Source organism: Xyrauchen texanus, chromosome 48, assembly GCF_025860055.1.
Source record: "Xyrauchen texanus isolate HMW12.3.18 chromosome 48, RBS_HiC_50CHRs, whole genome shotgun sequence".
NCBI classification, from domain to species: Eukaryota; Metazoa; Chordata; class Actinopteri; order Cypriniformes; family Catostomidae; genus Xyrauchen; species Xyrauchen texanus.
This window is the reverse complement of record NC_068323.1, coordinates 346821-360688: the sequence shown is the minus strand read 5'-3', so window position 1 is coordinate 360688 and position 13868 is coordinate 346821. Positions and strand designations below refer to the sequence as shown.

Sequence of the window (13868 nt, the reverse complement as noted above, 5' to 3'; positions counted from 1 at the left end):
CGCCCCGCCCACCGCGCGTCCTCGTGACAGGCGTCAGAGGAAAGTTCAAGTGCAATATATTGAAATATAGAAGTGCTCCGCTCTAGCGAAGTCTAGAGAACACAACAGAGTAAACATTACTTCCGAAGACAAAATGGAGGAGAAACTGATTATTGCCGTGGCGGGTTTTCCCGTAATATTTGATCTGTCCCTGTTTGCTTACAGGGATATAAATAAAATAAAAAAACGATGAGTGGACAAAGGTGTCTGAAATTGTTGGTGTGCCAGGTGAGTTGAAGTGGATATTATGGTTTATATAATATTATATAATAATATATTAAAATATTTAATGAGGATATACGCTACTTGTCATATGTCGTCAAAAAGACACCGGTCGACATGTCTGTATGTTTTAACACCAGCATTCTCAACGAACGTTGCCGCCTATTTCAAATACGTCAGAGCGTCAACGAATTTTCGATAGCGTCGTTGGCAGGGCAGCCAGAGCGAATTTTGTCGCTCGCGCCGCCTCTGTTCTGAACGCACGGTAACGGACGAACAGCAGCAGCCGCGAAAAACTCCCGAATCTGAGTAAATCACAACCGAAGCGACGACACCCGGATCATCAGCCGCTGCGCTGCCCCTGACCGATGAACGGCGCTCATCAGCGGGGAAAAACTCGCCAAACAGCCGCTTAACAGAACCAGCGACCCGGTTCGGCCTCCGGTCCGCCGCCAGAGTGTGTTTGTTTATCGAGCAGAACTCCACACATACTGGATCTTCTGTTTGTTATTGGTCTGGATAAAGGGAGGCTGTTGTGTGTGTGTGTGTGTGTGTGTGTGTGTGTGTGTGTGTGTGTGTGTGTGTATGATGTGTGTGTGTGTATGCTGATGCATGACACACACACACACACACACACACGTATTGATACACACATTGATACATACACACACACACACACACACACACATTGATACATACACAAGCACACACATTGATACACACATTGATATTGACAACACACATTGATATTGACACACACACACAGTGTGGTTGTAGTGTTGGTTCGGTCCAGTTTGCAGTCCTCTGGGCCTCTTGATCAACATTTAACCCGGTTTTGTGTAGTTGGACCTGTAGTTTGAATGGATATGTGACACAAACACACCGTCTGGACCGGTCCAGGTTCTGGTGTTGGATCAGGATGGAGAACCCTCAGAAATCAGGTCCACTGGTGAGAGATCTGACTCGAACCTTCAGCCACTACAACAAACACAACATCTTCCTGAAGAAGAACCTGAAAGAGACCATCATCTTCTTCCGAGAGATCCGTCAGAACCACAGCAACACCTGCACCAGCACACCTGGACCCGAGACAGGTGAGACCCGGTTCTGACCCGGTAATACCCAACAGTGAGATGTTCTGATTGAAGAGAAGTGCTTCAAGACATGTTGTGTTCACTTCTTAGAGTGTGTGTTTCATTACATGGTGTGTGTTGTGTTACTTTCTATATGTTGTGTAGTTGTTTCAGAGTGATTTCTGATCAGTGTTTGTGTTGTGTACATCTGATGGAGTGTGTTGTTGTTTTGTGTTTTGACTGTTTGAGTGTTGTGTTTTTATGACGTGTGTGTGTAGGTTGTATAGTTGTTGGGGCAGATTCCTGATCAAAGTGTTTGTGGTTTTTGTTTGGGGGTGTGTGAGGTGCGTTGTGGTTTTTGTTTGGGGGGTGTGTGAGGTGCGTTGTGGTGTTTGTTTGGGGGGGTGTGGTGCGTTGTGGTGTTTGTTTGGGGTGTGTGAGGTGCGTTGTGGTTTTTGTTTGGGGGGTGTGTGAGGGGCGTTGTGGTGTTTGTTTGGGGTGTGTGAGGTGCGTTGTGGTTTTTGTTTGGGGGGTGTGTGAGGGGCGTTGTGGTTTTTGTTTGGGGGTGTGTGAGGGCGTTGTGGTGTTTGTTTGGGGTGTGTGAGGTGCGTTGTGGTTTTTGTTTGGGGGTGTGTGAGGGCGTTGTGGTGTTTGTTTGGGGGTGTGTGAGGGCGTTGTGGTGTTTGTTTGGGGTGTGTGAGGTGCGTTGTGGTTTTGTTTGGGGGTGTGTGAGGGCGTTGTGGTGTTTGTTTGGGGTGTGTGAGGTGCGTTGTGGTTTTTGTTTGGGGGTGTGTGAGGGCGTTGTGGTGTTTGTTTGGGGGGTGTGTGAGGTGCGTTATGGCATTTGTTTGGGGGTGTGTGTGGTGCGTTGTGGTTTTTGTTTGGGGGTGTGAGGTGCATTGTGGCTTTTGTTTGGGGGTGTGTGTGGTGCGTTGTGGTGTTTGTTTGGGGTGTGTGTGGTGCATTATTGTGTTTGTTTGGGGTGTGTGTGGTGCGTTGTGGTGTTTGATTGAGGGGTGTGCGAGGTACGTTGTGGCGTTTGTTTGGGGGTGTGTGAGTGCGTTGTGGCGTTTGTTTGGGGGGTGTGAGGTACGTTAGGCGTTTGGGGGTGTGAGGTGCGTTGTGGTGTTTGTTTGGGGGTGTGTGTGGTGCATTGTGGTGTTTGTTTGGGGTGTGTGCAGGTATGTTGTGGCATTTGTTTGGGGGTGTGTGTGGTGCGTTGTGGTTTTTGTTTGGGGGGTGTGAGGTGCATTGTGGCTTTTGTTTGGGGGTGTGAGGTGCGTTGTGGTTTTTGTTTGGGGGTGTGTGAGGCGTTGTGGTGTTTGTTTGGGGTGTGTGAGGTGCGTTGTGGTTTTGTTTGGGGGTGTGTGAGGGCGTTGTGGTGTTTGTTTGGGGGTGTGTGTGAGGTGCGTTGTGGCATTTGTTTGGGGGTGTGTGTGGTGCGTTGTGGTTTTTGTTTGGGGGTGTGAGGTGCATTGTGGCTTTTGTTTGGGGGTGTGTGTGGTGCGTTGTGGTGTTTGTTTGGGGTGTGTGTGGTGCATTATTGTGTTTGTTTGGGGTGTGTGTGGTGCGTTGTGGTGTTTGATTGAGGGGTGTGCGAGGTACGTTGTGGCGTTTGTTTGGGGGGTGTGTGAGGTGCGTTGTGGCGTTTGTTTGGGGTGTGTGTGAGGTACGTTGTGGCGTTTGGGGGGGTGTGAGGTGCGTTGTGGTGTTTGTTTGGGGGGTGTGTGTGGTGCATTGTGGTGTTTGTTTGGGGTGTGTGCGAGGTATGTTGTGGCATTTGTTTGGGGGGTGTGTGTGATTTGTTTGGGGGTGTGTGTAGTGCGTTGTGGTTTTTGTTTGGGGGGTGTGAGGTGCATTGTGGCTTTTGTTTGGGGTGTGTGTGGTGCGTTGTGGTTTTTGTTTGGGGGTGTGTGAGGTGCGTTGTGGAGTTTGTTTGGGGTGTGTGTGGTGCGTTGTGGTGTTTGTTTGGGGTGTGTGTGGTGCGTTGTGGTGTTTGTTTGGGGTGTGTGTGTGTGTGGGGTTTGTTTGGGGGGGGTGTGAAGTGCGTTGTGGTGTTTGTTTGGGGGGTGTGAGGTGCGTTGTGGTGTTTGTTTGGGGAGTGTGTGTGGTGCGTTGTGGTGTTTGTTTGGGGGGTGTGTGGTACATTGTGGTGTTTGTTTGGGGGTGTGAGGTGCGTTGTGGTGTTTGTTTGGGGGTGGTGCATTGTGGTGTTTGGGGGGTGTGGTGCGTTATGGTGTTTGTTTGGGGGGTGTGGTGCGTTATGGTGTTTGTTTGGGGGGTGTGGTGCGTTGTGGTGTTTGTTTGGGGGTGGTGCATTGTGGTATTTGTTTGGGGGGTGTGGTGCGTTATGGTGTTTGTTTGGGGGGTGTGTGTAGTGCGTTATGGTGTTTGTTTGGGGGTGTGTGTAGTGCGTTGTGGTGTTTGGGGGTGTGGTGCGTTATGGTGTTTGGGGGGTGTGGTGCGTTATGGTGTTTGTTTGGGGGGTGTGGTGCGTTATGGTGTTTGTTTGGGGGGTGTGGTGCGTTGTGGTGTTTGGGGGTGTGGTGCGTTATGGTGTTTGTTTGGGGGGTGGTGCGTTATGGTGTTTGTTTGGGGGTGGTGCATTGTGGTGTTTGTTTGGGGGGTGTGGTGCGTTGTGGTGTTTGTTTGGGGGTGGTGCATTGTGGTATTTGTTTGGGGGTGTGTAGTGCGTTATGGTGTTTGTTTGGGGGGTGTGTGTGGTGCGTTGTGGTGTTTGTTTGGGGGGGGTGTGGTGCGTTGTGGTGTTTGGGGGGTGTGGTGCGTTATGGTGTTTGTTTGGTGTGTGTGTGTGGTGCGTTGTGGTGTTTGTTTGGTGGGGTGTGAGGTGCGTTGTGGTATTTGTTTGGGGGGGTGTGGTGCGTTATGGTGTTTGTTTGGGGGGGTGTGTGTGGTGCGTTGTGGTGTTTGTTTGGGGTGTGTGAGGTGTGTTGTGGTGTTTGTTTGGGGGTGTGTGAGGTGCGTTGTGGTTTTTGTTTGGGGGTGTGTGTTGTCACAAGTCTGTTTCTTTGTGTTACTTTGAGTGTTGTGTTTTTATGATGTATTGAGTGATTTTGTGTGGTTTTGATTGTGAGTGTGTGTTTGATGTGTGCTTGTGACAGACCGATATATCGGCCGATAACTATTTCCGCTTGTCTGCTAAACAGATGTGTTATGAATGAAGATGTGTTTGTTTCATTTGAGAAAGTTTGTGTCATCTGATTTGATGTGTATATCAGTCACACACAAGTGTGTATGTTGAGTTTCTTTTTTTTTTAAGATTTTTTTTTCTCGCCAATTTAGACGCCCAATTCCCAATGTGCTGTAGGTCCTCATGGTGGCGCGGTTACTCGCCTCAATCCGGGTGGTGGAGGGCAAGTGTCAGTTGCCTCCGCTTCTGAGACCGCCAAACGGCGCATCTGATCACGTGACTCATTGTGAATGACACCGCGGAGACTCACAGCATGTGGAGGCTCATGCTACTCTCCTCGATCCACACACAACTCACCACACGCCCCATTGAGAGAACCACTAATCACCACCACGAGGAGGTTACCCCATGTGACTCTACCCTCCCTAGCAACCGGCCCAATTTAGTTGCTAAGGAGACCTGGCTGGAGTCACTCAACACACCCTGGATTCAAACTCGCGACTCCAGGTGTGATAGTGTCAATACTCACTGAGATACACAGACCCTTAATGTAGTTGTTTGTTAGAGGATTAGTTTGTGTCGTGTAGTTGTTTGTGTTGTGTAGTTGTGGTTGATCAGTTTGTGTTGTGTGTGTTGTGTAGTTGTTTGTGTTGTGTAGTTGTGATTTGTGCTGTATTAACAGCAGAATGGTCTCATACAGGATTAGCAGGATTAAGCGGTTCACAGTCTGTGGACAGAGTCTCATTCAGTGCAAGTGAAACTGCCGCACAATGAGTTTAATTAGCGCACACACACACACAGCGTTTGAGGGATTCTGCTGATGTGTTCAGTGTGATGACACACGCGTGTGTAGATGTGGTGTTTCCTGTAATGGAGGAGTGTTCATGTAATCTGTGCGCTCAATAAATAATTCATGACAGAAATTAAAGGGAGGAGGAAATAAACGATCATAAGAACTCAGTTTCCATCTGTGAACATTTTCACAAACACATTCAGATTCCATATTCATATTTCATTCATCTTTATGATCTGATTAAAGGAATATTCCGGGTTAATCTCAGTCGACAACATTTGTGTCATAATGTTGATCACCACAACAATTAATTTGACCCGTTTCTCCTTTTCTTTAATGTGTTCCAGTGAGACACTTCCAATGGAAGTCAATGGGGTTTAATCTGTACACATTCAAATACTGTTTCACAAGTATAAACAATATGTGTGTTAACGACACGATCACTAACCGTCTCTGGAACGGTCTCTTTCACAACTTCGTTGCTATGACAACGTAACGCCGTAAACGTTTAAACGGCCGTAAAAGCAACGATTTAAACAGGCTAAAATAATACACAAGTTTTAACAGAAAAATTTGTATAAAATTATAAGCTTCATATTTCTGCATTTAAACCCTCCAAAAAGTGCCCCCATTCAATTCAACATATTGAACCTGGAATGGAGAAATGTGACTATCGGTGTCTCCTTCATAACAGATACTGGCCTAAAGCTTAATTACGCTTTATTTGCGTGTCAGATCCGCCTGAAACTCCTCACTGTGCAGTGGATAAAACCCTTCCTGAAGACTGCTGCGCCCCGCAGATATCTGTAACGCACGCGCAGCGGATAAAACCCTTCCTGAAGACTGCTGCGCCCCGCAGATATCTGTAACGCACGCGCAGCGGATAAAACCCTTCCTGAAGACTGCTGCGCCCCGCAGATATCTGTAACGCACGCGCAGCGGATAAAACCCTTCCTGAAGACTGCTGCGCCCGCAGATATCTGTAACGCACGCCGCAGCGGATAAAACCCTTCCTGAAGACTGCTGCGCCCGCAGATATCTGTAACGCACGCGCAGCGGATAAAACCCTTCCTGAAGACTGCTGCGCCCGCAGATATCTGTAACGCACGCGCAGCGGATAAAACCCTTCCTGAAGACTGCTGCGCCCGCAGATATCTGTAACGCACGCGCAGCGGATAAAACCCTTCCTGAAGACTGCTGCGCCCGCAGATATCTGTAACGCACGCGCAGCGGATAAAACCCTTCCTGAAGACTGCTGCGCCCGCAGATATCTGTAACGCACGCAGCAGCGGATAAAACCCTTCCTGAAGACTGCTGCGCCCGCAGATATCTGTAACGCACGCGCAGCGGATAAAACCCTTCCTGAAGACTGCTGCGCCCGCAGATATCTGTAACGCACGCCGCAGTGGATAAAACCCTTCCTGAAGACTGCTGCGCCCGCAGATATCTGTAACGCACGCCGCAGCGGATAAAACCCTTCCTGAAGACTGCTGCGCCCGCGAGATATCTGTAACGCACGCACAGCGGATAAAACCCTTCCTGAAGACTGCTGCGCCCGCAGATATCTGTAACGCACGCCGCAGCGGATAAAACCCTTCCTGAAGACTGCTGCGCCCGCAGATATCTGTAACGCACGCGCAGCGGATAAAACCCTTCCTGAAGACTGCTGCGCCCCGCAGATATCTGTAACGCACGCACAGCGGATAAAACCCTTCCTGAAGACTGCTGCGCCCCGCAGATATCTGTAACGCACGCGCAGCGGATAAAACCCTTCCTGAAGACTGCTGCGCCCCGCAGATATCTGTAACGCACGCACAGCGGATAAAACCCTTCCTGAAGACTGCTGCGCCCCGCAGATATCTGTAACACATGCGCGGTGATGAACATGAGATTATGATATCATGAATTATATGATGAGCTCAGATGAAAATGCCCTGCACCACTCACTCTCACGGTCTTGTGACCTTTGACCCTGCCTCTCATGACCCTTAGCTGTGAGCCCCCAAACAGTGTATGTGTGTGTGTGTGGATTTATACATCGTGTCTGTTGATCTGATAATATATGATGAATGTACACTGAATCATTTGATCTCATGATCTGAAGGCTTATGCTAACACGTTTGTAGACACATTTTACCTGTGCATGCAGTTTCTAAAGGAACGTTTTTGGTCACTACAAATGGTGAAATGCACCAGTTTAAATAACGGGAGAACACCAATCACAGCGCTGATTTGCCTGACTTCCTCTTGTGCTCTTACATTTACACGCTCCTGCACATCCTGCTATTCTGATGCACAGTTTTCCTATGATGGAAACAAGAAAATCCCTTTATGTCCTGGAATAATGTCTTTTTTTTTTAGGCAATAATTTGAGATAAACATTATTTGAGAGAGCTGCGGTTATTTGAGATTTTTCTGTGGGGTTTCTGATGTGATGGTGATTCAGTCAGACGCCATACTCGTGCAGTGTTTCTCATCTGATGATAATGGGATTGGGTTAATGAAGGAGTTAGCATGTTAGCATGCAGTGGAGAATCAGCGTACTGCACACTGCTGTAGTGTTGTGTAACACACTAACACAACATTATGACCACATGCTAATAATAACCATGATGACTCACAGGTGTGTGTGTGTGTGTGTGTGTGTGTGTGTGTGTGTGTGTGTGTGTGTGTGTGTGTTTGGCCCGGCTCAGAGTCGAATCATGAGATGTGGGCCGCAGGACACATGGGCCCTAAACTGCTAGAGATCACAGTGTTTTTTAAATGAACGTTTGGTCTGGGTTTTGCTACATTAGTTTGGGTTGGTTCAGGTTTTATTCGCTATAATGAAATCTAAAAATGCTGAAAACGTAACAATAATCATTCATTTCTCTCTCTGTCTCAGGTCCGCTCAGCGGTATCTCATTCCCACATCAACAGGAAGAATGCCTGCAGAATGTTGTCGGTAGTGCACCCTATATCCTTATTCTGGGTCAGGACTGTGCGGCCCAGTACCAACTCCTGAACTGTCTGCTGGGAGAGAGGATCCTCCCACTCGGGCCGGAGGCGGGCGGGGCCTGTGGGCCGGAGGGCGGGGCCTGCCGTAGGAGGAAGTTGTGTTTCACACACGGTCGTCAGAGGCGGTTGAGTTTGCCGTTGTCGGGTCAGTATGAGCTTGTGCATCAGTTAGCGGCTCACTGTGGTCGCTGGGATACGGTGCCGTCTGAAGACCTGGAGATCCAGGAGTGTGAAGATGATGCGCTGCGATCGGCCGAGCTCGAGATCACACTCCATCATCCACTGCTACAGGTCAGAGCAAGACGATCATGGGAAATGTAGTCCTCGGAGTGAGGTCATGTGTTTTGGTGCAGCACTTATTTAAACATTTCAGAATGACTCCAGATTACCTCACAGCCTCAAATCAGACCCAGTTCAATCTTATATCAGTCTCTGATGAGAATCAAATAAGACTCAGACTCGAATCACTCTCAGACTCAGATTAGATTCAAAACAGTCACAAACCAGTCTCGGTTCAGTGGCAGAGAGACTGCCTCTGACCTGATTACCTGGGAAATGTAGTCCTCCGAGTGAGGTGATTTTCTCACATTATCTCCTCACTACAGGAACATCAAGCATTCTTTGATCTGTTTCTCTGGTGTTTATGTAACTCTGTTCTTTGGGTCTGGTGCCCTTCACATGACCACCGATGGTGGAAAATAAGAGCTGTAATTCTGCTGCGGTTATGTGTGTCTCCATGGTGATGGGAAAACTGTGTAAATACATTTGTTTGTTTGTTTTTATGATTACGAAGGACAAGACTGAACAGTAGCTTTTAAGCTTTGAAGTTCAGATCAAAATTTAATCAGTCTCAGATTAAACTCAAATTATACTGATTAATCTCAAATCAGACACTGATGGTCTTTAATCAGACACTGATGGTCTTTAATCAGACACTGATGGGTCTTTAATCAGACACTGATGGGTCTTTAATCAGACACTGATGGGTCTTTAATCAGACACTGATGGGTCTTTAATCAGACACTGATGGTCTTTAATCAGACACTGATGGGTCTTTAATCAGACACTGATGGGTCTTTAATCAGACACTGATGGGTCTTTAATCAGACACTGATGGTCTTTAATCAGACACTGATGGTCTTTAATCAGACACTGATGGGTCTTTAATCAGACACTGATGGGTCTTTAATCGGACACTGATGGTCTTTAATCAGACACTGATGGGTCTTTAATCAGACACTGATGGGTCTTTAATCAGACACTGATGGGTCTTTAATCAGACACTGATGGGTCTTTAATCAGACACTGATGGTCTTTAATCAGACACTGATGGGTCTTTAATCAGACACTGATGGGTCTTTAATCAGACACTGATGGGTCTTTAATCAGACACTGATGGTCTTTAATCAGACACTGATGGGTCTTTAATCGGACACTGATGGTCTTTAATCGGACACTGATGGGTCTTTAATCAGACACGGATGGGTCTTTAATCAGACACTGATGGGTCTTTAATCGGACACTGATGGGTCTTTAATCAGACACTGATGGGTCTTTAATCAGACACTGATGGGTCTTTAATCAGACACTGATGGGTCTTTAATCAGACACTGATGGGTCTTTAATCAGACACTGATGGGTCTTTAATCAGACACTGATGGGTCTTTAATCAGACACTGATCAGTCTTTAATCAGACACGGATGGGTCTTTAATCAGACACTGATGGTCTTTAATCAGACACGGATGGGTCTTTAATCAGACACCGCTCAGTCTTTAATCAGACACTGATGGTCTTTAATCGGACACTGATGGGTCTTTAATCAGACACCGCTCAGTCTTTAATCAGACACTGATGGGTCTTTAATCAGACACCGCTCAGTCTTTAATCAGACACTGATGGTCTTTAATCAGACACGGATGGGTCTTTAATCAGACACCGCTCAGTCTTTAATCAGACACTGATGGTCTTTAATCGGACACGGATGGGTCTTTAATCAGACACCGCTCAGTCTTTAATCAGACACTGATGGTCTTTAATCAGACACTGATGGTCTTTAATCAGACACTGATGGGTCTTTAATCAGACACTGATGGTCTTTAATCGGACACTGATGGGTCTTTAATCAGACACCGCTCAGTCTTTAATCGGACACTGATGGGTCTTTAATCGGACACTGATGGGTCTTTAATCAGACACTGATGGTCTTTAATCAGACACTGATGGGTCTTTAATCAGACACTGATGGGTCTTTAATCAGACACTGATGGGTCTTTAATCAGACACGGATGGGTCTTTAATCAGACACTGATGGGTCTTTAATCAGACACTGATGGTCTTTAATCAGACACGGATGGGTCTTTAATCAGACACTGATGGTCTTTAATCAGACACTGATGGTCTTTAATCGGACACTGATGGGTCTTTAATCAGACGCTGATGGGTCTTTAATCAGACACTGATGGTCTTTAATCAGACACGGATGGGTCTTTAATCAGACACTGATGGTCTTTAATCGGACACTGATGGGTCTTTAATCAGACACCGCTCAGTCTTTAATCAGACACTGATGGTCTTTAATCGGACACTGATGGGTCTTTAATCAGACACTGATCGGTCTTTAATCGGACACTGATGGGTCTTTAATCGGACACTGATGGGTCTTTAATCGGACACTGATGGGTCTTTAATCAGACACTGATGGGTCTTTAATCGGACACTGATGGGTCTTTAATCGGACACTGATGGGTCTTTAATCGGACACTGATGGGTCTTTAATCGGACACTGATGGGTCTTTAATCGGACACTGATGGGTCTTTAATCAGACACTGATGGGTCTTTAATCAGACACTGATGGGTCTTTAATCAGACACTGATGGTCTTTAATCAGACACGGATGGGTCTTTAATCAGACACTGATGGTCTTTAATCGGACACTGATGGTCTTTAATCAGACACTGATGGGTCTTTAATCAGACACTGATGGTCTTTAATCAGACACTGATGGGTCTTTAATCGGACACTGATGGTCTTTAATCAGACACTGATGGGTCTTTAATCGGACACTGATGGTCTTTAATCAGACACTGATGGGTCTTTAATCGGACACTGATGGTCTTTAATCAGACACTGATGGTCTTTAATCGGACACTGATGGGTCTTTAATCGGACACTGATGGGTCTTTAATCAGACACTGATGGTCTTTAATCAGACACTGATGGTCTTTAATCAGACACTGATGGTCTTTAATCAGACACTGATGGTCTTTAATCAGACACTGATGGTCTTTAATCAGACACTGATGGGTCTTTAATCAGACACTGATGGTCTTTAATCAGACACTGATGGGTCTTTAATCAGACACTGATGGTCTTTAATCAGACACTGATGGGTCTTTAATCAGACACTGATGGTCTTTAATCGGACACTGATGGTCTTTAATCAGACACTGATGGTCTTTAATCAGACACTGATGGGTCTTTAATCAGACACGGATGGTCTTTAATCAGACACTGATGGGTCTTTAATCGGACACTGATGGTCTTTAATCAGACACTGATGGTCTTTAATCGGACACTGATGGGTCTTTAATCGGACACTGATGGGTCTTTAATCAGACACTGATGGTCTTTAATCAGACACTGATGGTCTTTAATCGGACACTGATGGGTCTTTAATCGGACACTGATGGGTCTTTAATCGGACACCGATCGGTCTTTAATCAGACACTGATGGTCTTTAATCAGACACTGATGGGTCTTTAATCAGACACTGATGGTCTTTAATCAGACACTGATGGGTCTTTAATCAGACACCGATCGGTCTTTAATCAGACACTGATGGGTCTTTAATCAGACACCGATCGGTCTTTAATCAGACACTGATGGTCTTTAATCAGACACTGATGGTCTTTAATCGGACACTGATGGTCTTTAATCAGACACTGATGGTCTTTAATCAGACACTGATGGGTCTTTAATCAGACACTGATGGTCTTTAATCAGACACTGATGGGTCTTTAATCAGACACTGATGGTCTTTAATCAGACACTGATGGTCTTTAATCAGACACTGATGGGTCTTTAATCGGACACTGATGGGTCTTTAATCAGACACCGATCGGTCTTTAATCAGACACTGATGGTCTTTAATCAGACACTGATGGGTCTTTAATCAGACACTGATGGTCTTTAATCAGACACTGATGGGTCTTTAATCGGACACTGATGGGTCTTTAATCGGACACTGATGGGTCTTTAATCGGACACCGATCGGTCTTTAATCGGACACTGATGGGTCTTTAATCGGACACTGATGGGTCTTTAATCGGACACTGATGGGTCTTTAATCAGACACTGATGGGTCTTTAATCGGACACTGATGGGTCTTTAATCAGACACTGATCGGTCTTTAATCAGTGTGTTTCTGTCAGTCAGAGAAGATGTGGGCCGGGTCATGGTTGAGTCTGAGTGTACGGTGTGAAGTGTGTGTGTGCGGTGAGCAGATTCCTTGCATTCCTGCTAAAACACGTACGCTGGCCGCTTTCCGTCACGAGGTGTTGTGTGCAGCAGATGAGTGTATGTTTGTGTCTGATCGGCCTGCGGCTCCAGCGCTCAGACAAACAATGAAATCCTCCGTTGAATGGATATTTATGAGGAGCTGTGATTGCACGACTGTTCAGAGAAAGCGCTCTGTTGAGCTTGTGTTTGAGAGACGGCACTGACTGCCTCTATTGTGTCCCTGTGCTCGTCTCTCTATATCTGTCTCTCACGTTCACTTGGACACTGCAGTTTGGGATTAATTATAGAGTGATTTAGAGTTCATGTGTTCCCACAGTCTGGACATTTTACATTTGCAATTTTGGAGCTTGGAAAACGAATGGAAATTAACGATATTTGTCTTTTCTTTGATGTTCTAAACACTAAACATTTAATTGGCATGAAATTACTCTGAATAAAATACCAAAATGAATGAAAATGACGTGATGATCTGGAGTCGTGCTAATATGATTTCTGTCGAACTAAAGCGTGTACATGACATTATTAAAATATAAGTGTTGTTTTAGTCTGACTAAAGTAATATGTCATCTGAATCATGTGTGTGTTTAGGAGGTGAAGATCATGGTTCTTCCGTGTCGTAACGCGCAGACCGTCGAAGACGCTCTGGGTGACCGCAAGCACGGAATTCTTCCCATAATCCTCTACGCCGTCAGCAAAGACGTGTTGACTCTCCAGCAGGTGAGCGATCTGAAGAAAGTTCGCGAGATGCTGTCGTTCCCCATTTGCTTCGTACGGATCCCGAGTGGCCTGGCGGCATCCCCGGAACTATCCCGCGGTGGCCGCGAGAGAGACTGCGGTGCGCTGTACGAACAGCTCGTGTCTCTGGAGCTCATCAACAGTTCAGAGGGACCCTGTGCTTGTGGAACGCCTGCGCAGACGCCCGGCGGATCCAGCAAGATGCAGAGCATTCTGGGAGAGAGTCTGGAGCGTCTGCACCGCGTGCTGGTGCCGTTCACGCGACTCGTGTTGCAGAATCAACAGGTGGAGGCCGCAAACATGCTGAACGACGTTCACTGCAGCTCTCTGGATTTCT

General features: G+C 46.6%; 1 protein-coding gene across 1 annotated transcript in view; it reads left to right on the top strand.

Moving 5' to 3' along the window:
- The first annotated feature begins 882 nt into the window (after nt 1-882).
- The window catches only part of LOC127639338 (dual serine/threonine and tyrosine protein kinase-like), a 19813-nt gene continuing 6827 nt past the window's right edge, over nt 883-13868 (top strand). Inside the window, 3 exon segments of the mRNA XM_052121282.1 lie at nt 883-1355; nt 8163-8566; nt 13385-13868. The exon segment at nt 13385-13868 is cut by the window's right edge and continues 11 nt beyond it. Coding sequence (XP_051977242.1) covers nt 1181-1355; nt 8163-8566; nt 13385-13868 — 1063 coding nt within the window. The 5' untranslated portion in view covers nt 883-1180.